The sequence below is a fragment of the Salvelinus fontinalis genome, chromosome 21 (assembly GCF_029448725.1).
Source record: "Salvelinus fontinalis isolate EN_2023a chromosome 21, ASM2944872v1, whole genome shotgun sequence".
Classification (NCBI taxonomy): domain Eukaryota; kingdom Metazoa; phylum Chordata; class Actinopteri; order Salmoniformes; family Salmonidae; genus Salvelinus; species Salvelinus fontinalis.
Genome location: NC_074685.1, coordinates 31,989,993 through 32,014,963, shown reverse-complemented (window position 1 = coordinate 32,014,963; position 24,971 = coordinate 31,989,993). Strand labels below are relative to the sequence as shown.

The window sequence follows — 24,971 nt, the reverse complement described above, 5'->3', positions numbered from 1 at the left end:
CTCCAGCAAGTATATCTCACGGGTCACCCCCAAAAGCCAATTCCTCCTTTGGTCGCCTTTCCTTCCAGTTCTCTGCTGCCAATGACTGGAACGAACTGCAAAAATCACTGAAGCTGGAGACTCATATCTCCCTCACTAGCTTTAAGCACCAGCTGTCAGAGCAGATCACAGATCACTGCACCTGTACATAGCCCATCTGTAAACAACCCATCTATCTACCTCATCCCCATACTGTATTTATTTATTTATCTTGTTCCTTTGCACCCCAGTATCTCTACTTGCACATTCATCTTCTGCACATCTACCATTCCAGTGTTTAATTGCTATATTGTAATTACTTCGCCACCATGGCCTATTTATTGCCTTAACTCCCTTATCTTACCTCATTTGCACTCACTGTATATAGACTTTTTTTTTTTTACCTCATTATTGATTGTATGTTTTGTTTATTCCATGTGTAACTCTGTGTTGTTGTATGTGTCGATTTGTTATGCTTTATCTTGGCCAGGTCGCAGTTGCAAATGAGAACTTGTTCTCAACTAGCCTACCTGGTTAAATAAAAATGAAATTAAAAAAATAAAGAGAACAGAGATCACAGATGGAACAGGTCACAAGGAAAATGACTAGTAATGTGTTATTTGCTCCATGCCTTGTACAAGAATACACAATTATTTTTCAACATTCTACAATTTGTAATGTATACATTCTACTGAAGGTCACATTGAACTACAGTAGTATTGATAACTAGCACTGATAAGTAAAAGGGTTTGTAAGGAAAAGGGTTTGTGTTATTATGAAATGGGCCTAAAACAGTCGGTTACAAAGAGGATAGACATTACTCAGTTAGTGCTTGTGAAATATTTTCTACAGCAATCCGTTTGGAGAGTTGTGTATGCCTCATTCCACAGCAGGTGGTCTCAACGTTGGTGCTAACACCATGGGTTGCTTTGGGAATGACACTGAGATAATAGGACTCAATGCTTTGACATGCCACTAACAACCTGTTCTGGTAACTCAAGTCAGACTAACCACTGAATTCCTATCACCTGCTCAACTACCTACAGGTATGTGCCATGTGATGAGTCTAAGCATAATAGACTTAATGGCAGTATGGCACTAAAATCCAGTTAGTCGAGTTGGGTGATACAATAAGCTTTTAGCCCAATTCTTATTTTTGACACCACTAAATCATGCCTTATTTAACATGCTAAATACAGGCACATCTCATTTTTGCTTGGTAGATTTATATAGCACATGATGCATGAATTTAAATGTCACACACACACACTTTCACACTCGACAAGATAGATTTTCTTGTATCTTTCTCTGCCTTCACTTGCTGTAACTATATCCAGAGAAAGCAACTTATGCTCATGACACATAATGTATTTCAGACTTTATCCCTGTATTACCCAACAATGTTATGTTTGCCATCACATTACAGTGCAATGAAATCCAAAGACACTACTCTCTTCATGTGTATGCAGGCAGGCCTCCGCCTCCACAGTAATATTATTCAATTGAAAATCGACTTATCCTTAAAATAGGTACATTTAATATACCAACAATTTGCTCAAAAAGAGTTCCTGAAATTGAACTGAAAAAATACATTTTCAGCGCTACCTACTGAACAAAATATGAACAGCTTTGTTCCTGGTGAAATCCTCCATCAATGTATGCAATACAGCACTCTGCCAAGGAGCAAAATGGAAACATTTTCTGAACTCAAAAATATGATTACATTTATTTTATTTTTATTTAATATCCATTAGCCATTTTCTGAGACACTTGGGACAGCTAATTTCCGATTTGTCTTAAGAGGATTACACATAAAGCACTTGCCGGAGATGTATGTTTGTGAGGTAAGACAGGGTTAGGCGTGTGTTCGTGTGGGTGTATAATTTTTAGAGATTAGTGTTTCTGTACGTTGTCTGAATTACGAAAGTATGTGTTCCCTGCCGAGCCAGGCCATAAATGCATTTGCTTTACTTCACATGCTAGGTTACTCCAAGCTAAACTGTCCCTGTGGGTTAGTGGAAGAGGTTCTCCTGAAAGGGTGGACAGCCCTGGTGTGTGAGGTAGGCCTGGAGAGGATCTCCTGCATCTTTCTGTTGTACTGCTCCTGGTAGACCAGGCCTTGCTGGTGCTCCTGCTCTGTCTGAGATCTCCCCTCATCATGCAACTGCTGCTGGTACATCATCTGGGCCAGCAGGTCTGCCTGGAACTCCTGACAGCCCTGTCTCAGACTGGGAGAGGAAAGCAGAGATATGTATTAATTATGAAGTCTTCTGCTGTGTGTGAAAAAGGGTAAAATGATTGTGTATTTCTGTGAGAGGACGCATGTCAGAATCTTTGATCACATTATGCATACCGAGTTTTCTCTCTCTCATCCAGCAGTTTGTTCTCCTGTATGGTTTTGTTTAGCTCGTCTCTCTCCTCGGCCAGCTGAGCCTGTTTCTGCTTGTTCAAATCCACTAAAAAAGAAGCACAAATACACAAGCACACACACCATGAGACCACATCCTATTTAAAAGATGACTTGTGATATAAACAAGTCATTGTATACTGTAAATCAACTGCACTGTCACAAAGGACCTGCACAAGTGAAAGATCTGCTTTCCTCTCTTCCGCTTTCTTACATTTCTCCTGGATCTGCAGGCGGCGTGTGTCCATCACATCCTTCATCAGCCTATCCCTGGCGTGTTTCTCTTTGTGACACTGCTCTGCCCTCCGGGCCCAGGTCTGCTTTAGCTCTGCCTCGATCAGCTGCTCTGTCTCCACCTCCTGTCTCTTCTGTTCCTCAAGCTGATCGGCCAGGTACTGCTGGTACCTACTCTGCTCCTCTCGCAGCTCAAGCTGTGAAACACACACACACTCAGTCAGTTATCCTCTGCCTCTTTTAGTTTAATAAGATTTCTTTGTGTGCCAAATAGAGTGACAATGTGGTAATTTAACATACTAATACGACTCCACTTTCCCACCTTCCTCGTGACCTTGCCCTGTTTCTCATCTCTCTCCTCCGTCAGCAGATGCTCGAGCATGCTCATGTCCAGCGCCAGCTCGTCCTGCTGCTCCCTGGCCTGGCGCTTCATTTTCAGCCTCAGAGAGTGGTCGAGTAGCCTGCGCCGGCTCTCCTGACCCTGGAGCTTCTGACGGCGCTCTCTCTGCTCCTCCAGATGCAGCATCTCTCTCTGCTCCCTCTGGGACACACACAGAGAAAAACAGAGAGGGCTCAATTAGTGATCACAAAGCAGAAACCGACACAGACACAGAGAGAAACATCTCAATTACAGGCTGAATTTGCCTACCAGTAGCAGGGCCTCTTCCTCTTTGAGCTGCTTGGCCTGTTCTCTCTGCTGCTCGGCAGCCTCCATCTGAACACGCAGGTAGGCCAGCTGCTGCAAGTTACTCTGGCGTTGCCTCTGTGCATCCTGGCCCTCCCGCTCCTCCTTGGCTCGCCGGTCGCTCTCCCACAGCTGAGCAAAGAGCTGCTCCTCCTCCTCATTCTGTCGCTGCGTCACCTGCCGCGTACATAGCTGCGCAGCCCGCTCTGTGCAAATTTCGTCCTGCCTGCGTCGAGTCTGTTCAGCCCGGAGCTCCTCACTCCGCTCTCTGAAATTGGTCCATTTAAAAATCTATTTGTATAGAGGTTTTAACACACACATATAAAAGAAAGCTGCAACATTGTCTTGTAGAAACTCCCTTTAGTTGTTCTCTCTACCTGAATTGCTGTTCAAGCTTGTCTTCAACCACACTTAGCCTTTCACTCTCCCTCCTCTCTCGCAGTAACTTGGCTCTCTCTCGCATCTTGGCTTGTCTCTCCAGCACTGTTTCCTTCTTGGTCTCCATTTCTCTCAGCAGTTCCTTCTCCTCTGCCTCCAACATATCATGCAGTCTAAGGGAGACAGGGGTGATAGACAGACATGGAGCAATTGAAATACCTCTTAAGGAAATATGATCAGCTGTTATGGGAACTCAACCAAAATATTTGTCACAGACCTCTCCCTTCTCTCATTGATGGTCATCTGATACTGCCCAATGGCATCTTTGACCCGTCTCTCAATGGTTCCCAACACAATGCGCCGGTCAGAGTTCTTCTCCCAGCGCGTCTTAAGGTCACAGGTGTTCTGGTACTTGGTGAACTCCAACACCTTGTCTCGGGCCTCCTCCTGTTTCCTTCTCTCCAGGATGAGGTAGTCTGGAGGCCTGGATGATGGGAACCTCGCCCTCTAGAAAATGTTGGTAAGGGTTTAGTAATTATGTTTATGGGAGGCAGCAGTTTCTCCTGACCAAGTGACCTGGCCAAGGAAAACTCAAGGCCCTACTGTAGTTATTTGCTTTAACTAAAACATTGTACAGAACTGTCACACGGGAATCTATCTGGCCAAGGGCCAATTTTCCTACCCAGGTCAACTGGGGTCGGTAAAAACAATTTAAAAAATAATTGTTAGATATGCTTACTCTCTAATTTTACAAAACAATACGTTTGTTTAGCTATGTACAACATGTAGCTAAGCTTATTAACGTTAACTAGTCACGGAGTTTGTATTGAACTTACCACCGCCACTGAATGAGGTGTTGGTCCCGTAAACTCGCGACATTGTGGTTTATTTCTAGTCTGACTGGCCAACATACTTGGATACAAAACAAGCTTCTTCCCAGCCAGATACTTCTATTTGTCCTGCATCCCATCAAGTTTCCCAACTGTTTCACATGGACCTTGACGAGGAGTCTCTCCGGCGATTTTGTTGACGGAACTAATACATTGTTACCATGACAACTACAAAACATGCTGCAGGGGTTGATCACTGGAGCTGTGTTCGAATACCCATACTAGCATACTGTATTCTACATATTTAATGAGTATATACTACATACTATTAGTTAATTTTAATATACTGTAAACGAAACAGTATCCTTTCAGTTGAGCGTACTAGCTCTTCGCCGGTCTACCGGAAGTTGTTGCTATGCAACCTCATGCTAGCTAGTTAGCGTAACAAATTACTAGTTAGACATTTTACGACTTCGGGTGTGTTCTTAAATTCAACCTGGAGTGTCAGAGTCCACTCGTAAATTCAGAGCGTTGTCATTGTCCGTTTGAAAAGTCGGAGCGCACACTGGACGCTCGGCCCGAGGAGTAGGATTTGAGCGTTCTGACCTTACAACGGCAGTCAAGCACCATGCTAACGTTGGCTAGCTACTTCCAGACACAAATGAGTGACACCACTCTGACCATTTTACTCGCCATAGCAGAGCTGGTTAGGCAGTTTTTATGTTGTCCAGAGCGTTGGTGGCAACAATTTAATGACGCTTTTTTGTCGACCATATTCAACCGCTGTTGAGCGCTCGTAAATGCATTATTCTTGCTCTGGACTGGTACACAATCGGAGTAGATAGCCAGAACGAATTTACGAAAGCACCCAACGTTCATTGAGAACGCACAACGATAATAAAATTTAGCTAAGAATGGAATAATTAAGTCAATAAACGTTGGGTAGTTAGATAGCCTATAGTTAATATACTGGCAAGTTTGATGTATAAGTAGACAACTAACGTAACATACAGGTGTTGTGCCGAAAATCTCGCCCTGCCAGAACCCCCCTGTTATGAGTGTAAGACCCCCCTTCTAATTTCCTTTATTTTGTGGCTGGAGTCAAATACTTTGTGGCACACATCAGAGTCAAATACCTTCTATAGAACAAACTTCACGTCAGGATAGGCATCCGAAAGTAAGAATGAATGTATGTGTGTTATATTAAACATAGGACGGAGTAACATGTTAGCAAGCAATAAACATGTCATTACTATGGCTGAATTATTATCCTTACACTTTCAAAAATACTAGTCGAATAAGACATGGGAGAGATGACGAAGTTTGGCTAAGATATGCATTTATACACTACAAAATCATTTGAGGATTTAGGTATGGGCGACAATGGCAGCCGCCCAGGGCGCCATACAAGCTAGAACCGCCACATACACTTGAAACAAATAGCCAAGCCGAAAACTACAGACAAACATTATTTATGCTACTAAGATCAGTGAAATGTAGGCTAAACTGACACCGGAGTGAAGAGCAGAAATCTCAAGTTCTAGCAAGCAAGTCGCAGCAATGAAGAACGATTTTCGGCACACCTGTTCATACTGCTGTAATGATATGCTGTGGTTCGTAAGGACAGCGTAGGTAGAAAATTGTCAGCCAACAACGTGTAAGGTAAATTATTGGAAAAGTCATTATTTTATTACATTTCTCAACATTTTGTTAACATTTGTCGTAATTAGTTAAAAGCAATGAATTTGTATCCGCTGTTGGACTTTGGCTGCATATTTTTCGCCATTTTCTTGAAATCTGAAAACGATGTGGAACCAAGCCCATTTCCTGAAGAATTGCATTGTGGGCCTAAAGCACGGGAATAGTGTCCTCTGCGTGTAAACGTCATATTTTGGCGAATTTAGCTCGACATCTGGGGAACTTGTAAATTGTTAGGTAGCTAGCTAGCTAACTAGTATGGATATAATAAATATATCCATACTATGACCAATAAGCATACTATATACTCAAGTAACGTCACAAATAGTACGGTTAGTGTGGGTAGTATGAGTATTCGAACACAGCTTGGGAGTGGGCAGGAGAACGTTCCCTGATCTCGAGAGACCCCTACTAGATGCCCCGCGTTCACTAGCACGCGGTGAAACACCGCTTTCCATTAATTTCAATGGAAGGAAAGCGGGGGGACATTTGAGCGGTGCGAATGTGGCCTGGGAGGCGGTGAAAAAGACATGCTTTCCCAACTTTATGCAAATCACCAGCGGCGATGACCAATCATATCGGGTGGTTAATTTACGGAAATCGCGATTTAGCGAACTAGCTGACTAGCTAACATTAGCCAGCTAGCTGGCCAGCTTTATGGTTGTTGTGACATGAGCGTGAACATTTAATTCTGGTTGTTTAATGTGCAATTTTGTGATCTTGCCTTGCTGATATTTGCCATGCAATGCAGATAGATGAAATAACGTAGCTAGCTAGCTATTTTCTTGCTTATTGTGCAGTGGAGGATAAAAAAATACCTGTATGCCTATGGATGTGTAGCTAGCTATGTGTATAGACCCTAAAACATTTGGTATACATATTAGTTCAGAACCTAGCTATGAACCTCAGCTATCATAGCCAGTTGTATCAACTTCAAAACACTCAATGACATTAATGAAGGCTATGGATTGAGTATAATATATTATTTTTTTATTTTATTTTTTACCATTATTTTACCAGGTAAGTTGACTGAGAACACGTTCTCATTTGCAGCAACGACCTGGGGAATAGTTACAGGGGAGAGGAGGGGGATGAATGAGCCAATTGTAAACTGGGGATTATTAGGTGACCATGATGGTTTGAGGGCCAGATTGGGAATTTAGCCAGGACACCGGGGTTAACACCCCTACTCTTACGATAAGTGCCATGGGATCTTTAATGACCTCAGAGAGTCAGGACACCCGTTTAACGTCCCATCCGAAAGACAGCACCCTACACAGGGCACAGGGCACTGCCCTGGGCATTGGGATATTTTTTTTTAGACCAGAGGAAAGAGTGCCTCCTACTGGCCCTCCAACACCACTTCCAGCAGCATCTGGTCTCCCATCCAGGGACTGACCAGGACCAACCCTGCTTAGCTTCAGAAGCAAGCCAGCAGTGGTATGCAGGGTGGTATGCTGCTGGGTATAATATATTATAACTTTGTGCCAAGGAAGTAATATATACATGTAGTTATTACCATGCATGAGATCCCCACATTGTAGCCTGTACATTTAATATATTCACTGATCATGTACTCTGTGGCAAATGAAGGTACAGTTCAGGTATGAATGTCTTTGAGATAGTTTTTCAGTCATATCCAATACCAGGAGCATAAAATTCCCGTCTTTGAATGATGCTGTGTCTGCATGTATGTATTACAATGATACACTTCAACAGTGTTTACGAGTCTTGGTCCTGGGACATCATTGGTTACACATTGTAACTATGCAATAGACTAGAAACATGATTTAACTAGTTAAAGGCTGATTTGTAATTCATATACACAGAAATATAATTTAAAAAAACAGTACACTACACTTCCTATGCATCATGTACATACTCAAACTGGTCCATCTCAATATCTAATTTCCATAATCTGCATTGATCTGATAAACACAGGATAGGGTGTAGTATTTCATCAAATGAAAGACTTAATTTTAACCAGTAGAGAATGTAAAACCCTTTATTTAAAGAAGTTAATTGTCCAAGTGTTATAAATACATGCATTATAAATATTATAATTGTAATATTATAAATACATGTTCAATCTGTAGTTCAATGTACATATGTTGTGCATTATAAAAACAGAGGAAGAAAGAGGTAAGAACATAGGAGCTGGGAAGGCAGCATATGATTAATGAATCACAGTGCTACCATAATTTTAGTTAATCACAATTACATAATAGTGTTTCCTAACCAGCCTTGGGCTCTCAGTCGGCCCAAAGGTTATCTTTAGAGAGAGTGAGGTGGCGATGACGTTATAGGCGGAAATCCCAGGGGGGACACGACCCCCCCCCCCCCACTTGTGCTGATTATAGACACTTAATAGCGCGTTTTTAAGTTTCAAAAGATTGCGACCTCCCCTGCCCTTTGCCTCACGATGGTTTGATCCACTGCCAGTTCTTTAGCTGGCAAGGTAATAGAGGGTTCGTGTCTACTGTCCGAAAGGCACTCAATGTACGTAACTGACGTGAGGTTAATCCAGTCAATCGCGCCATAGCAATGTTTTTTTATTTTTATGTTGGCAGGGTTCACACACTAGCTGAATTTGCAGAGCTAGCGCGCAAACTAAAGCAAACATTAACTATCAAGCTAGCTAGTACCTATTCCATTTATGTGGCGTCGTCAAAGATGGAATCTTTGCTATCGTCAGTTTATTCCAAGATCAGCATGCAGCTGTAGTGCTTCAAAGTCCCTGTGATAAGGTTAGCGATAAACTGAAGTCCAAACTGAACAGAACTACACTCTCTTATACCATTGTCTTAAATATACACTGCTCAAAAAAATAAAGGGAACACTTAAACAACACAATGTAACTCTAAGTCAATCACACTTCTGTCAAATCAAACTGTCCACTTAGGAAGCAACACTGATTGACAATAAATTTCACATGCTGTTGTGCAAATGGAATAGACAAAAGGTGGAAATTATAGGCAATTAGCAAGACACCCCCAAATGAGTAATTCTGCAGGTGGTGACCACAGACGACTTCTCAGTTCCTATGCTTCCTGGCTGATGTTTTGGTCACTTTTGAATGCTGGCGGTACTCTCACTCTAGTGGTAGCATGAGACGGAGTCTACAACCCACACAAGTGGCTCAGGTAGTGCAGTTCATCCAGGATGGCACATCAATGCGAGCTGTGGCAAAAAGGTTTGCTGTGTCTGTCAGCGTAGTGTCCAGAGCATGGAGGCGCTACCAGGACACAGGACAGTACATCAGGAGACGTGGAGGAGGCTGTAGGAGGGCAACAACCCAGCAGCAGGACCGCTACCTCCGCCTTTGTGCAAGGAGGTGCACTGCCAGCGCCCAGCAAAATGACCTCCAGCAGGCCACAAATGAAGTGTGATTGACTTGGAGTTACAATGTGTTGTTTAAGTGTTCCCTTTATTTTTTGTGCAGTGTATTTAATGGTCTCGTTGCAAAAGCTAAATTGTCGCTAGTGAACTGTTTTTATTTTATTTAACCTTTATTTAACCAGGTAGAAAAGATTATAACAAACACCACAGAAACGGAATTGGTGCTCGCTAGCTTTACAAATTCAGCTATTGTTGGAAGCCAGCCAATATGAAACAAACTATATTAAAATTACAAAAGGTTGTAGCATGTGTTGTGTAAATGTGTGTGTGTGCAGCTAGGCCAGCCAGCCAGCCAGCCAGGTAGAAAAATGGCAGAAAAAAAGTAAAAAGACGGACATCAGAGTATTTTTCAGTACACCAAAACGCAAAGTAAGAACTCTAGTAGCCTAATATCTCAAAGACTAGTTGATAAAATGTTAATCAGAAAGAAGTGAAATGCTAATGTAAATGTTTCACAATTATGTCATTAGGCAGAGCAGGCAAAATATGGCACACAGACAGCAGAGCTGGGGACAGATATGCAGGGACAGACTGGCAGAGACAAGGAGTCTCAGGTAAGTTTGTTGAGTCTTTGTTTGGCAACATTATGAAAGGTTCTCAATTTTTTGACTTGTAAAATAGGGACATAATTGGAAAATGCCATGGATACCCCCACTCTCAACTTAAACTGGTGACTAAACTAAGATTTGTTTAAGGCAATGGTATTACTGTTGTGATTAATTGTGTAGTTTTGGGTACCGGTAGTTAGGAGTACGGCAAACACCTTATTTCTTGTCTGTGAGTCAGTGAGGGTGGTGAAAGGGAAAGAGCCAAAGAGAGAGACTTCAGAGGACAGTGTCACAGCCACGGCAGGACCAGGTGTCACCCTTGTTGCCAGCCACACCAGTATAGGGGACAGTGGCACAGCATTGTCCAGTTACCTCAGTGATGGCACAAAACCATATCAGCCACACCCACAATTTATAGAACTGCAAACTCTTGCGGTTGTTGACGTTTCAAGAGAGATGGTTTCGCAATTTCCCCTGGCTACATTATAATCCATCAATAAAAGGAGTGTTGTGTTTTCACTGTAGCCAAGGGTTTTCAAGCTAGCCATCGTTTGGCCAAAGAGCAGATGCTGCCTTCATTAGTGCAGGATTTAGGAACTGGAGAAAAGCCATTGAAAAATTCACAGCACATCAAAACTGCCAAACCCACCGCCACTTTGTAATTGTAACTGTCATTCAAGGCATTTCAGCTGAGATTAGGTCTCTTCCGATTGTACAATTTTCATTAATTGTTGATGGTACTCAAGATGTCTCTGGTGCTGAACAGGAGAGTGTCTGTCTGCGTTATGTTGACCATGACCTTGTCCCTCACGAGGAGTTTATTGGGCTATACAGGGTGTCGGAGACAACAGGTGAGGGCATTGCGAAGGTGGCAACTGATGTGTTGTTGAGGCTCAATTTGCCCATGTCTGGCTTACGTGGGCAGAGTTACGATGGTGCCTCAAACATGGCAGGAAAATACACAGGTGCACAGGCAATTGTGAGGAGGCAGCAGCCATTAGCCCTCTATGTCCATTGTGGAGCACACTGTGTAAATCTGATTACACAGGCTGGCTGCTCAGCCTTCCCACTGATCCGGAATTCCCTTTCCTGGGTCCATCAGTTAGGTGTCCTCTATGGCCAGTCAGGAAAGTTTAAGAGCATGTTTGAATCAATTGCCACGTCCAAAGATACAAATCTGACCACCCTGAAACCCCTATGTCCAACAAGGTGGACTGTGCAGAATACTGCTATTAGAGCTGTGCTAGGGCAGTATGAGCGGGTACTAAGCAGCCTAGAGGAGATGGCAAAATCTGCATCCAAGACAGCTTCAACTGCCAGTGGCTTATTCGAGCACTTCAGCAAAGGCAAGACTGTTGGGCCTCACACTTGCCTCTGCTGTTCTTGGAGAGCTTGAATGTCTAAACATTTCACTGCAGAAGACAACTCAGACTGTCTCTGGTATGCAGGCTGCAGTCAAGTGTGTGCGGTCATCTCTTAAAAGCACGAGAAATGACGAAAGCTACCTTGCACTGTATGAGAAAGCAACAACATTGATTGACTCTATTGAATCCATTGAGACGCACTCAAGACGATTTGCTGGCAAAGCAGTGGATCACTATAGGGCAGAAATTTTTTAAGTGTTGGATGGTGTGGATGTTTAGTTTGGCGACCGTTTTGACAAGGACAGTCTAAACGTCCTGCAAAAGTTGGAAAGAGCGCTTCTCACGGGGGAGTTGGATGAGTCTCTAGATCAGTACCCAGAACTGAACATAGATTCTCTTTTAGTGCAGATCCCTCTCTTTCACAACAAATACCCCTGTAGCAGCAGTGGAGAGGCAGCAGTCCTCAGGAGGCTTCCAGGTTGTTTGACCAAGTTGAGGTGCTGATCAGAATTTTGTTTGTGGTGCCAGTGTCTTCATGTGAGGCTGAGAGGAGTTTCAGTGCACTCCGCAGGTTAAAGACTTGGCTACGGGCTAGCATGGGCCAAGAGAGACTGAACGGCGTAATTGTCTGTAATGTACATAAAGACAGGCTGGACAGTCTCAAGAGGGAAAATATCTGCCAGCAATTTGTTGGATGCATTGAAACCCACAAACATATGTTTGGTTCTTTTGTTCAGTAGTGTGTATAGCAGTGGTTCTCAACCTTTTTTGGGTACTGGAAACCCTGCATATTTTGAGGCACGGTTTTGAGGGGTCCTCAGGGACCTCCACTCTATATTATATGTAAACTTACTGGAAACCTTGTGGTACTGACTACATTCATTACACTTTTTTATTTCACGGACCCCTGTTTGAGAACCCCTGGTGTAATTGATATTTGTTCTTTTGTTTAGTAGTTTTCAGTTTTTAGTACACTTACAAATGATTTATTTCATGTTATTTTATTTAAAATTGCATACTTTGTGTGACATACTTGTCCATAGCTGCTGTTTGAAGAGTTGAGACACTGGTCGAGTTGAGACACTGGCCGAGTTGAGACACTGGCCGAGTTGAGACACTGGCCGAGTTGAGACACTGGCCGAGTTGAGACACTGGCCGAGTTGAGACACTGGCCGAGTTGAGACACTGGCCGAGTTGAGACACTGGCCGAGTTGAGACACTGGCCGAGTTGAGACACTGGCCGAGTTGAGACACTGGCCGAGTTGAGACACTGACCGAGTTGAGACACTGGCCGAGTTGAGACACTGGCCGAGTTGAGACACTGACCGAGTTGAGACACTGACCGAGTTGAGACACTGACTGAAGGATATTTTGGTTGATTTATTTGGGTTATTCATTGAAGTAGTTCTTTCACTTTTAGAACTGTACTTATTTTAAGCTTTTTGTTCTTGTAAAGATATTGTAGTAGATTCAGGCCAGTGGCACATATTTAATGACTATATAAATGTATCAGAAAAAGTCAACTTAAAAGGTAATTTCAATACAGAGACCAACTTTGTGATGGTTCTCAATGGAGATTATTTTAAGATGTGATCACACCATGTTCATTGTATTTATGAAAACTACACCCACACAGTGTACAGTACCATTGCCACCTACTGGCCTTTCTTGATATTGCTGGTTGTAAGTACGAATACCTGCATACATACTGGACTGGTAAGGAGCACTGCTATAACTATTATTAATAGTAGTATTATAATGATTTAAACATTTGAACAAGTTTAGAAAACCCTTCAGTTAACTACTGTACCTATCAATTATCCAGTTGTAGGAATTATGGTTCCTCAATATACATTTAACAACGTAGGCTATGTGTTACAGCACTACTTTTGGTGTCCCCCTCAGGAATTGCTCTTGAGAAAATGTAATGTAATTGTCCCCTCCAAGGTTGATATCAGATTTTTGCCCCTGTATGACGGGACTGGGGGTTGGCATCCTCTCTCACATCAAAACATACCTGCAGAGAGAAAGATGGAGAGATAGAATAAACATTTTAAAAACACAAGGCTTAAACATGCTAACACTGTCATCATAATCATCAGGTGAAATGCAAAACTGACCTTGGATCATTAACTATGGGACTACTGAATCTCTATTTCAATGTAAAGAATCTCTTCAATAATACTTCCTGTTGACGTGACCTCTCACCTCTGATCATGCTGTGCCCTCTAATTAGCCAGTTCAGATGCGAGAGGGGTTCACTGACACAGCTGATATAACCTAGAGGATTTAGGGAGAAGGGGAGAGAGGGATGAAGTGAAGGAGAGAGACTGTTATTGAGAAAATAAGGTAGTTAAAGAGAGTGTTCAACAGGAATCTGTGTGTGGCCTTACCTGGTGTCCACACTAAGTTGCTGCAGAGTACTTTATGCTGAAAAACATGGACAGACACACGAGGACAAAAAATATAGCGGAGTTATAGAAATAATGAATTGTCTTACTATTCTCCATGGTTGGCCCTCTTGCCTATTCTTTGAAGGTGGAAGGAGCCACAGTTATACACCTGAGCCTGCTTACTGCACAACGCAATCCATCAATCAGATTGATACATGTGTGTATGTGTGGGTTACAGGGTGTCTAATTGTTTAAACTTTTTTCAATATGGGTGACTTAAAATAGCCTGTTTTGTTTTTGTACAGACATCACACCCTTACCTAAACAGCACCATCACCTAAGAATTAGAAATTAAAGGGAGAGAAACTGGGAATTGAATAACTGCAGTTGACATAGCTAAGTAAAAGGAAGAATACTCTTACTGCAATGTGGATGGCTCTTAAAAGAGCCTTTGGTTGTGCGTAGTGTAGTCTATGGTGTTGCCATGGAACAGCACCCTCTTCAAAGAAGTAGGAGGTGAAGATCTCCCGCACACGGATTACCTCTTGCTGCGTTGTTCTACCCCATCCTTGAAACATCCTGCAGGGCACCAGACTTCTCCTCTGGCACACGCCGGCGAGCTGCAGTTCCCCTCCTGGTCCTCGTGTCCATCCTCATGAAGTTATGCAGGACACAGGTAGCCTTCACACACTTGAATTCCTCCAGGAGGCAGTCCCAGATGGCCCTGGTCACTCAACCTTGCAGTGCCCTACACGGTAACTGTAGGTAATCGTTTTGAAGGAAACTCCATTTACAAGGTATCTAGGAATATGGAAGATAATGTAATTATTAGACTTTTACATCACCAGGTCATTGTGGACTACTAAAGTATAATATCCCTTATAACAAAGCATGATAACATTGGATTGATAGATGCATGAGCACACATGTGCATATGTAGCATGTGACACTAACAGGATCATAACAAGGATAGCATCACAAATGAATACATGAATACCACTCGAAGCTTGATGATGAGTTGATCATTTGAAGGCAAAAACAAAAATGTGCACTCCTTTGAGTCCCCAGGATCAGGACTGAGAACCACTGCTCTTCATTGGGAACTCTTCATCCGTAGACAAGCTTTCAGAGCTCTCTTTATCTGAGGACAGAAAAACTCACAAGAAACAGACTTCCTTATACCCAAACTACACTGCACTGAATATTATGTTACTTTTACCTCCGTCCTCACTTCTAGGGACGGAACTACACAAAAGTGCCTGCCCTATCCAGAATAACCTACTCTCTCACTTTGAAAGTTGGGGCTGCTAAAAATTATCCTTTCACCCTCCTCCATGGCATTTGGAGTTTGTTTTTTACAGTGATAAATACATCAAGATAGCGAACTAATATGAAGTTAGGTAGCTGGTGATATTTAATTCGCTTAGCCAGCTAACGTTATCTATACAGTATGTAAAGTCGTCTAGCTAGCTCATTTGAGTTAGCCTACACTGTAACAATTTTAAAAATTCAAAACATTTTCGAAATGTATTTACTTAACTTACTTGAATAGGTTCTCCAAGCCATGTAGATAATTGGAAACAGGGTAGCAAAGTTTGTCACCAGAGCGTTTTAGACCATATTACTATTGAACTATTTACCCATTTAATAACCAGACCTTCATACAAATTTGCTATGCTGAAATCTTGACGCACAATCGAACGTGCTTCCATATGCTGCCAGAAAAAAACCGGTGTGAATTTGTGAAATAGCTAGTTAGTTGGGTGACCGCTAGCGTTTCAATCGGTGACGTCACTCGCTCTGAAACTTGAAGTAGTTGTTTCCCTTGCGGCTTTTGTGGAGCGATGGGTAACGGTGCTTGGAGGGTGACTGTTGTCGATGTGTGCAGAAGGTCCCTGGTTGGGGCGAAGAGAGGGACGGAAGCAATACTTACTCATGCTGTATCTATTAAAACATTTCCACTGTCATCTAAATATTTCACATAAAGCAACATATCAAGTCAGGAGAGAGAAGTGCATTTAAATAAATACAAGAACATCAGTTCATTCTTTCTGTTTGATAAGACACTTTTATTTCCAGGAGCAGTGCAATCATGGCCCAATCAAAATATCAATTGGTCTTCTCAGCTGTGTTAGTGCTGGGCTGGAACAAAAATATGAATTGAGTGGAGCTGATGGAAATAGGGCTGCCCAGAAGCTCTACTCCTGGAGAGGAGAGCTGTCTTCTATGTGATACTGGAACTTGTAACCCCAGGAATCCGTCTCAACGGGCACATACGACATGGCGTTGTGTGGTTCAGGGTTAGGACAGGAGAAAGAGTTCATATCCGGCTCATATCCCACAGACTGTTCCATATCTAAACTAGCCTGTACTTCTAGGTTGTATGAGGGGTTCTGGATTACTGTGCCTGGGAGTTGAGAGGATGGCGATCCCATTGTGTGAGGAGAGAAGGTGAAGTGTCCTGAAGTGGTCTTGCTGAGGAGCTGGTTGTAATATCCATGCAGAGCTGGGACATCAGAGTTTGTGTTGGTTAAGGCACCCTTTCCAGCATTGTTATCTAGTACAGCTTCTCCAGACTGCTCTCGGTTACACACTATATCAATCTCACTGGGTTGACATGGATCCACATAGAGGATTTGGCGGCCAGTGCCCTGCTGGAAAACAAGAAAAACATTAATATCAGGATATACTCTACCTGCAGCAAGTACTGCTTTCTAGTCTAGAGTGCTTATATGCAAAAACAAGATGGAGTGGGACCGAGGACCTACCAGTGGTGTCAACCATTCCTCCTTCCATACTGGCTTTGGAATTTCAGGATACAGGTTCTCTTTCACACTGTTGACATGAAGAAAATAAATGGTTGATAAAACAGTAATATGGACAGGTCCTGGAAAAAATAACAGCCAATGGAGTGGGGTGGGCACTGTCTTTGTAACAGCATTTTATGACAAACATATCATAAATATTTTCAAGAGCAGTTTGTAACATTACAAAAATCTGAAACTGTTTGTCCAAAAATTATGCAGAAAAGCTAATCCATGCTTTCGTCACTTCAAGATTAGACTGCTGTGAGACCAGGCTGTACTGAAATGCTCTACTCTCCGGCTACACTTCTGGTCATCTATGAACGTTTGAACATCTTGAAGAACAATCTTGCCTAAACGGCCATGTACTCTTAGAATCTCCACCCGGCACAGCCAGAAAAGGACCTCTGAGCCTGGTTCCTCTCTAGGTTTCTTTCTAGGGTCCTTCCTTTCTAGGGAGTTTTTCCTAGCCACCGTGCTTCTATATCTGCATTGCTTCCTCTTTGGGGTTTTAATCTGAGTATTTTTATACAAACGTTGTGACAACTGCTGATGTAAAAAGGGCTTTGGGTCGTTCCACCTTAAAAAGCACATCTCAGATTGTTCTGAAATGGTTTCTGTTGTTAGAGACAGATACAATTAGTATTCCTGCAACATTATTTTGTTAAAATATAATTTGATCTCCAAGAAATTGAGCTAATTGATTGCATACAAATTGCCTATTTTAATTGATAGGATTCATATATTATTCAATATAGTACCTAACATCATATTTAGACCAAACGTCTTTCTAACAATGAGATCGTCATGACAAATCCAAAGGAACGGTCAAAAGTCACCTACAAACACCCCACGCCAATCCCAACCCAACAACAGGTATATATTATCAGTTCACTATGTCTGACTAGTTGTATGGAGCTGCAGCTCTGAGTGTTGTTTCTTCATCCTATGTAATGTATTCTCAGTGAATTTGGTCATGTTGTTTTTCCCCCTGTTCAGAGAAATTAGTCATTGAAGTTGTTAGGTTTCTGTCCCATCCTATATTCTAGGATGAATAACCAATACTCAGAGCTGCAGCTCCATACTACTAGTCAGACATAGTGAACTGATACTGTATACTCATTGTTGGGATGGGTTGGGATTGGTGTGGGGTGTGCAGGGTCCATAGGTGGCTTTTGACCATTCATTGTTAGAAAAAAAGCTTGGTCCAAATCAGATGTTAGGTTCTATATTTATTAAATATTATATGAATCCTATAAATTAAAATGACCAATTTAGGTGCAATCAATTAGCTTCAATTCTCAGATATGTAATTATATTTGAACAAAATAATGTTGCACAAATGCTAATCTTATCTGTTTCTAACTACAGAAACAATTTCAGAACAATCTGAGATGGTGGGTGTCTTGGCTTTCTGAAATGACATGGAACAACCCACTTTATAAAATACATTTGATTGATTGATTGACATGACAGTAAACATGTTCCTACCATTTCCAGTTTCTGTAGCATAAGATGGTGACCAGAGTGAGGAGACAGGCAGCTGAACCCAGGGAAATGATAATCACTGGGATCAACTGATCAGCTGTGGAATGAAGTCAGAAAGTTACAGCTTTTTACAAAGCAGCAGCAATACAAATGCACAACTGAATAGGTCAGGACATACTCTGCGGGTTCATCTGGAGGAAGACTGGTGAAGAGTCTCCGCCCTCCCCTACTGATGTGAGGGCCTTCACTATGAATCTGTAGGAGCTGACAGGTATGCCTGTCAGATTCTTGGCCCCAGGCTCATCTGTCCATCATAGCCGGCAATGATTCAAAAAGAAGAAAGTAAGGAGAAAAAAAAGAAAGCAGCAAGATATGATTACATTTAATCAATTTGTCTCCGAATACTGTAAATCTTCTCTGGACATGTGTTTTATACCTGTAGTGACATTGAAAATTCTCATGCTGGAAGGATGGGAAGTATCAAAGTAGTATATGATGTAACCATGAATGAATGACGTCTGATTCTCCGGGGGAATACCAGTCCAGGAGATCAGAACTGTGTCCGAACCATGCTGTTCTGCAGCCAACCTCTGAATCTGTCCTTTTGGAACTATGTAGCAAAGATAGAGATGGATGGTCAAATACTATAGCAGGAGGAAAGAGAATGAAGAATTCTGGATTTATAAGTCAGAAGAGTGGATACTTACGGCACTCTTTTACATAGCCCTCCCTTCTCTCCCATAGCTCTGGAGCCCCTGGAGTACAGGCAAAGATGGAGAGTGTGTACCTCACCCCCTCTTCAAAGCTAGCTGGGTGTGAGAAACCGCAACAAGGGCATGAAGGTATACATATTCTTCACGAACCAAACTCCAAAAGGTATTACAATAACTATTAAAAAGCATTTACCTTGTGACATGGTGTTTGAGCAATTTCAGCCTGACCTGGGTTCAAATACTATTTCAAATATCTCAATTACTTTCACATACATTTTGAAGTAAGTATTCAGATATTTTTTATTATAAAAGACAAGTAGTTGAATATTGGAATGTATCTGGAAATACACAAATATACTGACAAAAAAAAAAACTCCCATGCATTTAACCCAGGTATTAGAAAATAGTATTTAAAATAAGTACTTGAAAACACTTTCAAATAGTAGGCTATTTAATGGACATAATTTCAAAATACTTTCAAATACTGCCAGTAGAAGTAGCGGATTCGAGAGACATTATTTGAAAGTACTCAACTACACAGGAAATAAGTATTTAAATAACAAAAAATCTAATACATGTGTTTGAACCCAGATCTCATTTCAACACACTATCCCCTTACTGAGATGGCATCTTACCTGATTGGATTCTGGCCCTGGTTATACCAGCTGGTACCTTAACCCACTCCACTCTGCATTTAGTATGTGTGGGACACCAGTCCACCACGTAGCCACAGCTAGCATTGGGGCTAGCGGACCAGGATAGGTTAAACCCACCATCACTGCCAACAATTTCCATGGAGCTTTTACTTCTGTGAGGAAGCCTGGGAATAATGATGATCGAGGGAAGGGAGCTGCCAGCAGAGTTTTTGGCTGTAACTGTGACCCTATGCCCCTCATCGGTGGATCGATCACTGATGAGAAGGTCATTCTGAGGTGGATGGACAATTGTCTCCTGCCTTCCCCAGGTCACCTCATAGCCCTTGATCTGCCCATGACTCTGATTCACTGTAAGAGGCTAAAGAGAAAGGGATGAATATTATAATCTATTTGATATAATTCATACAGTGGTCTCCAAAATTACTGGCACCCCTGACTGGCAATGCACAAACAATACTTTAAAAAATATAAACAATATAATTATAGAGATAAACTCAAAATACAAACATGTGAGAAATACTGTACTTTATTAATGTTTCAATGGAACCAACCAAAATCATTCAATTATGTAATACAAAATAAATTTAACCAAAATCAAGGTTTCATAATTATTGGCACTCCTCATTTAGTACTTAGTGCAACCACCTCTGGCAAGGATAACAGCATGGAGTCTTTTCCTGTAATGTTTGACAAGGTTAAGGAACACATTTGGAGGGATTTTGGACCATTCCTCTAAGCAGATCCTTTCAAGATCCTTCACATTCTTTGGTTTGCGCTTATCAACTGCCCTCTTCCACTCAGCCCACAGGTTTCCGATTGGATTGAGGTCCGGCGACTGAGATGGCCATGGCAGAACATGAATTTTGTTGTCACAGAACCATTTCTGTGTGGATCTTGAGGAATGTTTCGGGTCATTGTCTTGTTGGAAAGTCTACTTACGGCCAAGTCCCAGCCTTCTGGCAGAGGCAACCAGATTGTCAGCCAAAATTGCCTGATGCTTAGTAGAATTCATTATGCCATCAATCTTAACCAGTGCTCCTGGACCTCTGGAATTAAAACAGCCCCAAAACATCACTGACCCACCATATTTCACCGTGGGTATGAGGTACCTCTCCTTGTATGCATCTCTGTTTCGACGCCAAACATGCCGATGCTGTGTCTGACCAAAACGTTCAATTTTGGTCTCATCTGACCAGAGCACCTTCTTCCAGTCATAATTTAAATGACGTTTGGCAAACTCCAAGCGCTTGCGTCTGTGTCTTGGGGTCAGAAAGGGCTTTCTTCTGGCAACCCTTCCAAAGAGCCTGTGGATGTGGAGGTGGCGTCTGATGGTGCTTTTTGAAACCTGGTGACCCCAAGACGCCACCAAGGCCTGCAATTCTTTCACAGTGATTCTTGGGGATTTTGTTGCTTCTCTCACCATCCTCCTCCCTATCCTGGGGGGCAAAATGCATTTGCGTCCTCTACCCTTGAGGTTTTCAACTGTTCCATATCTTTTGAATTTTCTAATAATTGCCCTGACAGTGCTCAGTGGTATATTCAATCGTTTGTGGATCTTCTTGTAGCCATTACCAGATTTATGAAGGTCTATGCCCATCTGTCTCTTTTGAACTGCTAGTTCTTTTGTTTTCTTCATGGTGTTGGATGACAGCGGGATATTGCAGGTGTGTTACATCATTTTTATACCCTAGTGAAACAGGAAGTGATGTAATGGCTCAATATAGTTCCTTAAAACTTAGATAAATTTAAATAAGTGGAATTTAATTAGTGATTTAATTTTGGTAGATGTTATTTACAGTAATCTGTAAGGGTGCCATTAATTGTGAAACCTTGATTTGGAGGACATTGAATTTTAATTAAATCAATAAATTATTTTGGTTGGTTCCATTGAAACATTAATAAAGTACAGTATTTCTCACATGTTGGTATTTTGAGTTTATCTCTATAATTATATTGTTTATATTTGTTTAAGCATTGTTTGTGCATTGCCAGTCAGGGGTGCCAGTAATTTTGGAGCCCACTGTATCTAATTAAAGTCTTGATTATCAGCCCAGTCCCCTAATGTGCTATACTTAAGCAATAAGGCCCGAGGGGGTGTGGTATATGGCCAATATACCACGACTAAGGGCTGTTCTTAGGCACAATGCAAAGCGGAGTGTCTGGATACAGCCTTTAGCCGTGGTATATTGGCCATATACCACAAACTCCAAGGTGCCTTATTGCTATTATAAACTGATTACCAACGTAAAAATAAATGTTTTGTTATACCCGTGGCTGTCAGCCAGTCAGCATTCAGGCCATGAACCACCCAGTTTATAATGTAGTATAACCAATATCACATAATGTATACTATATAGTGTACACAATCTTCAAAACTTACTTTCCATAGTATAATGGTTTGGTTCCCTTCAATCTGCATCCATACATCTAACGCTTCAGGAACTGGGGACAAAAAAACACACAATGACATAAAAATGGTGAACTGTATGTAATCAAATACAATCTACACATACGGTGTGTGTTTGAACTGTCTTCCTTGTTACCCGTATTTAAAAAGGTGTGTCCATGTAGCTGCATATGGATTGGATACTCACTGTCCTCTTCGGTTTTGAAGGTGCTACCTTCGCTCCAGTCGCCCCATTTCCAGAAGTGCTGTTTCAATCCACAACACACCTGCACGGTGTATGTCTGGGCAGGTGCTAGGCCATGTAAAACTACTGACCTAAGACCTATGCCAGAATAGTTCCTCTGTGAATAGAATGTAAATGGGCTTAGCATTAGTATTGCCTAGTTAATAACTATATTGTTCATTGTATTGTAGGTGTCCTACTGTAACTTACCATGTCTATGTGCCCACTATGGTTCAGCTGTACTTGGCAAACCATTAATAGTATATGGTACTGCGGTCTTTCCCACTGCCACTGAACACTGGCATTCACACCTGAAGCCACCACTTCCATGGGAGCTAGTAAACGCACTGGAAGGTAGAACCTCAACATTCAATGGCCTTGTAAATCAATATACTAAGAGTAAGGAATAGATTCATATGCAGTGTGAGAGGAGCTGCTATCACACTACTGTACCTCTTTTCTTCAGATCTGCTGTGTCTCTGAGCTCCAGTGTGCCGAGCGGGTTTCTGGCAGTCAATGTCCAATTCCTCTCCCCCTGATCCACTCGTACTGTTTGGTAGCAGTTTGAGACTGTTCTGTTTGGACAAGCTCTGAAGAATACATGGACAGAGAATGTCACCTCCAGTGATTATTACACAATAATACTAACAATACCATGGCCTGGGTAGTACTCTAGCCTGATAAAGACAGCTTGCTGTTGAACTGTTGGTGAATAAATTATTGCATTGGAGCTACTAGAGTGTGTGGCTTTTCCTTTTTGTTATAGTACTGTACTGTACCTTCCATTCAGGTGATAACGAGTCATCCTCTGTTTAGTCAGGTTGGTGGCCCTCCCTGTGTCCCAGTGACACTCCACTGACTCCAGGTCCCGGGTCTCACACACAAGGTTCCTGTCCCCAGGGGGGTCTGGGGGAGTGAATTATAGGATCTATATGTTTGAACACATCCCATATCCATTATGATTACATTCAAATGATGCTGTAAACTGTACAGTATGGCAAGGAACTACAGAGCTGTTTAGCTGCTTAGATTGGTAAGAGGGAGGCTTACAAGAAGTTTATACTTACATCCCACGTAAACACAGGTGCCATACAGCGGTGAATTACAATAGACATTGATGCAACTGGGCGGAGAGGGAGACTGCATATGCACAACCATGGCATAACTCTGGTCAATGATGTGGGTGGTGTTCATTAGAATGTTGTTGTATTTCATGTATTCAAGTCTCTGCCCTGGCCCAAGAATACAGCAGAAAGTAAAGTTGCTATCGACTTGAACCACACTGCTTCTTGGGAAAACCTGTGGATGTGATGAGGACCTCCCTGCAGAAAGGTTACGGATGTGAATGAACAGCATTGTTTGTGTGTACTGTGTGTGTGTGTATACGTGTATACATGCCTGCGTGTGATTTTGCGTTAATTGTACTAAAAACACCAACCAGTGATGGTCTGTAGGGGGCTCCATTGACTGGTGTAGTTCTGGTATCTGGAGCGGAGCCTGACTGAGTGGGAGGTGCACTCTAGGGGTAAAGCCGAGGTCCAACTCCAGTGGTATTTCCTGCTGGCGAGGGTTGGTCTCACATCCACAGCTTCCTGAGGACATCAACACCCAAAACCAGCCACTCATACTTCTATATAGTAACCTTGGAATTGTGTCCGGTGGTAATAAGGTCGAATAGTAGTAATGTGCATAATTGATTTGGAAAACACTCACACTGTGTACTTCAGTCATATTGACTGTTAAGAGAACCTCCACATCATAAATCAGTTTGTCCGGTACTCTGGAGGAAGATGGGTCATCTTCCCATGTTACAGATATCCTCTGGTCTTTTAGGTCATAATCCACACTCACATTCTGAGGTCCAGAAAGCTGGACACCTGGAGCTACATAGGTATAGCCTGTTACAGTATGCATGATGAAAATGCAATTCAACATCACATACTGTACAGTTCTGTATCAGTCAAAAATATTGATAAAATTATAACGTTTGGGACTTACCATCTTGACCATTTTGTTCTTGGAGGCTTGAGAGGAACAGTGAAGCCCATAGCAGGAAAACCAACATGATGTTACTCCCATAAAATATGCCGTGGTGAGGTGTTGGTTTAAAGTCAGCCTCAGTAGTTTCTGGTCGGGATAGTTGTTGGATAGACTGGTTGGTTGTTTAGCAACAAAACCAACGCGTGTGCAACTATGGGGAAAAACAGACGGGGTTGGCTTAGATTGTTGACAACAAGTAAACTTTTCGTCTCCAATGTTTATTGAAAACATAATTACATTTGCACAATGAGCACTTATTTGTTAATGATTTATGTATTATTATTATTTTTACACTGACCACTTGTCTCTCAAATACACCCTTAGTTGTTGGTTAGCTATCTAGCAATAATGGAATTGACATTCAATCAGTCAAAACACCTCAAAACAAGACATGGTATCAAGAACAAGCTGAAACTAGCTAAAAAAAAGAGTCACTTACAATTCCCCACATGGTTGTTGGTAGCTATCTGGCCATCCAGAATCACAATTCACAGACTGTTCTGCCCCATTGAAGCGCACGCTTCGTTTTCGTAACGTTGTCAGCTAACCCACTATCCCATGAGTTTGTATCCACAGAAAAAAATATTCAAGTGTGGTTCCTTTAGGCTGGCCAACGTGCTGTACTACAAAGACACAACTTGGCAAAGCGTTGGGAACTGGAAGAGTTGTTAGGGGAGGTTTTTCTT

General features: G+C 42.1%; 2 protein-coding genes and 2 long non-coding RNA genes across 8 annotated transcripts; 1 reads left to right on the top strand and 3 right to left on the bottom strand.

The window, feature by feature from the left end:
- Window positions 1–597: 597 nt before the first annotated feature.
- Window positions 598–5,959, bottom strand: cfap53 (cilia and flagella associated protein 53). Its single transcript, XM_055874818.1, has 8 exons — window positions 4,559–5,959; window positions 4,000–4,229; window positions 3,722–3,895; window positions 3,309–3,612; window positions 2,982–3,200; window positions 2,640–2,856; window positions 2,372–2,474; window positions 598–2,246 (listed from the first exon to the last, which is right to left on the bottom strand). Exons 1-8 carry the CDS (start codon window positions 4,631–4,633, stop codon window positions 2,003–2,005), a joined length of 1,566 nt encoding a protein of 521 aa, XP_055730793.1. The 5' UTR covers window positions 4,634–5,959; the 3' UTR covers window positions 598–2,002.
- Window positions 5,960–22,980, top strand: LOC129818689 (uncharacterized). The gene is made up of 4 exons (XR_008753971.1): window positions 5,960–6,214; window positions 10,120–10,203; window positions 18,991–19,122; window positions 22,712–22,980. It is a non-coding gene; the product is annotated as an uncharacterized LOC129818689 (long non-coding RNA).
- Window positions 7,299–15,841, bottom strand: LOC129818688 (uncharacterized). 3 transcript variants are annotated; one of them, XR_008753969.1, is made up of 6 exons: window positions 15,499–15,841; window positions 14,952–15,095; window positions 14,377–14,755; window positions 13,955–13,991; window positions 13,770–13,841; window positions 7,299–13,578 (listed from the first exon to the last, which is right to left on the bottom strand). It is a non-coding gene; the product is annotated as an uncharacterized LOC129818688 (long non-coding RNA). The 3 variants fall into 3 exon arrangements; XR_008753968.1 differs by having other exon boundaries at window positions 14,952–15,840; XR_008753970.1 differs by having other exon boundaries at window positions 14,497–14,755; window positions 14,952–15,839.
- Window positions 16,000–24,422, bottom strand: LOC129818673 (leukemia inhibitory factor receptor-like). Of its 3 annotated transcripts, none has more exons than XM_055874813.1 (16): window positions 24,244–24,422; window positions 23,959–24,143; window positions 23,684–23,837; window positions 23,313–23,567; window positions 23,025–23,151; window positions 22,699–22,835; window positions 22,456–22,592; window positions 22,210–22,363; window positions 21,996–22,057; window positions 19,595–19,973; window positions 18,954–19,055; window positions 18,683–18,856; window positions 18,425–18,550; window positions 18,250–18,343; window positions 16,723–16,789; window positions 16,000–16,608 (listed from the first exon to the last, which is right to left on the bottom strand). In XM_055874813.1, exons 1-16 carry the CDS (start codon window positions 24,308–24,310, stop codon window positions 16,153–16,155), a joined length of 2,676 nt encoding a protein of 891 aa, XP_055730788.1. In that variant the 5' UTR covers window positions 24,311–24,422; the 3' UTR covers window positions 16,000–16,152. The 3 variants fall into 3 exon arrangements, with proteins under 3 accessions (XP_055730788.1, XP_055730789.1, XP_055730790.1); XM_055874814.1 differs by having other exon boundaries at window positions 16,000–16,605; XM_055874815.1 differs by having other exon boundaries at window positions 23,959–24,128.
- Between the last annotated feature and the right edge of the window lie 549 nt (window positions 24,423–24,971).

What these genes read in the sequence shown, in the direction of transcription:
- cfap53 (XM_055874818.1), bottom strand. Translation starts at nt 4,633, where the DNA reads ATGTTGGCCAGTCAGACTAGAAATAAACCACAATGTCGCGAGTTTACG. An exon ending in ATCAATGAGAGAAGGGAGAG is followed by an intron (nt 3,896 to 3,999) that starts GTCTGTGACAAA and finishes TGTCTCCCTTAG; the next exon opens with ACTGCATGATATGTTGGAGG. An exon ending in AGGAAGAGGCCCTGCTACTG is followed by an intron (nt 3,201 to 3,308) that starts GTAGGCAAATTC and finishes TGTGTGTCCCAG; the next exon opens with AGGGAGCAGAGAGAGATGCT.
- LOC129818673 (XM_055874813.1), bottom strand. Translation starts at nt 24,310, where the DNA reads ATGTTGGTTTTCCTGCTATGGGCTTCACTGTTCCTCTCAAGCCTCCAA. An exon ending in AATTTTCAATGTCACTACAG is followed by an intron (nt 18,551 to 18,682) that starts GTATAAAACACA and finishes TATGATGGACAG; the next exon opens with ATGAGCCTGGGGCCAAGAAT. An exon ending in TGCTACAGAAACTGGAAATG is followed by an intron (nt 16,790 to 18,249) that starts GTAGGAACATGT and finishes TCATGTCAACAG; the next exon opens with TGTGAAAGAGAACCTGTATC.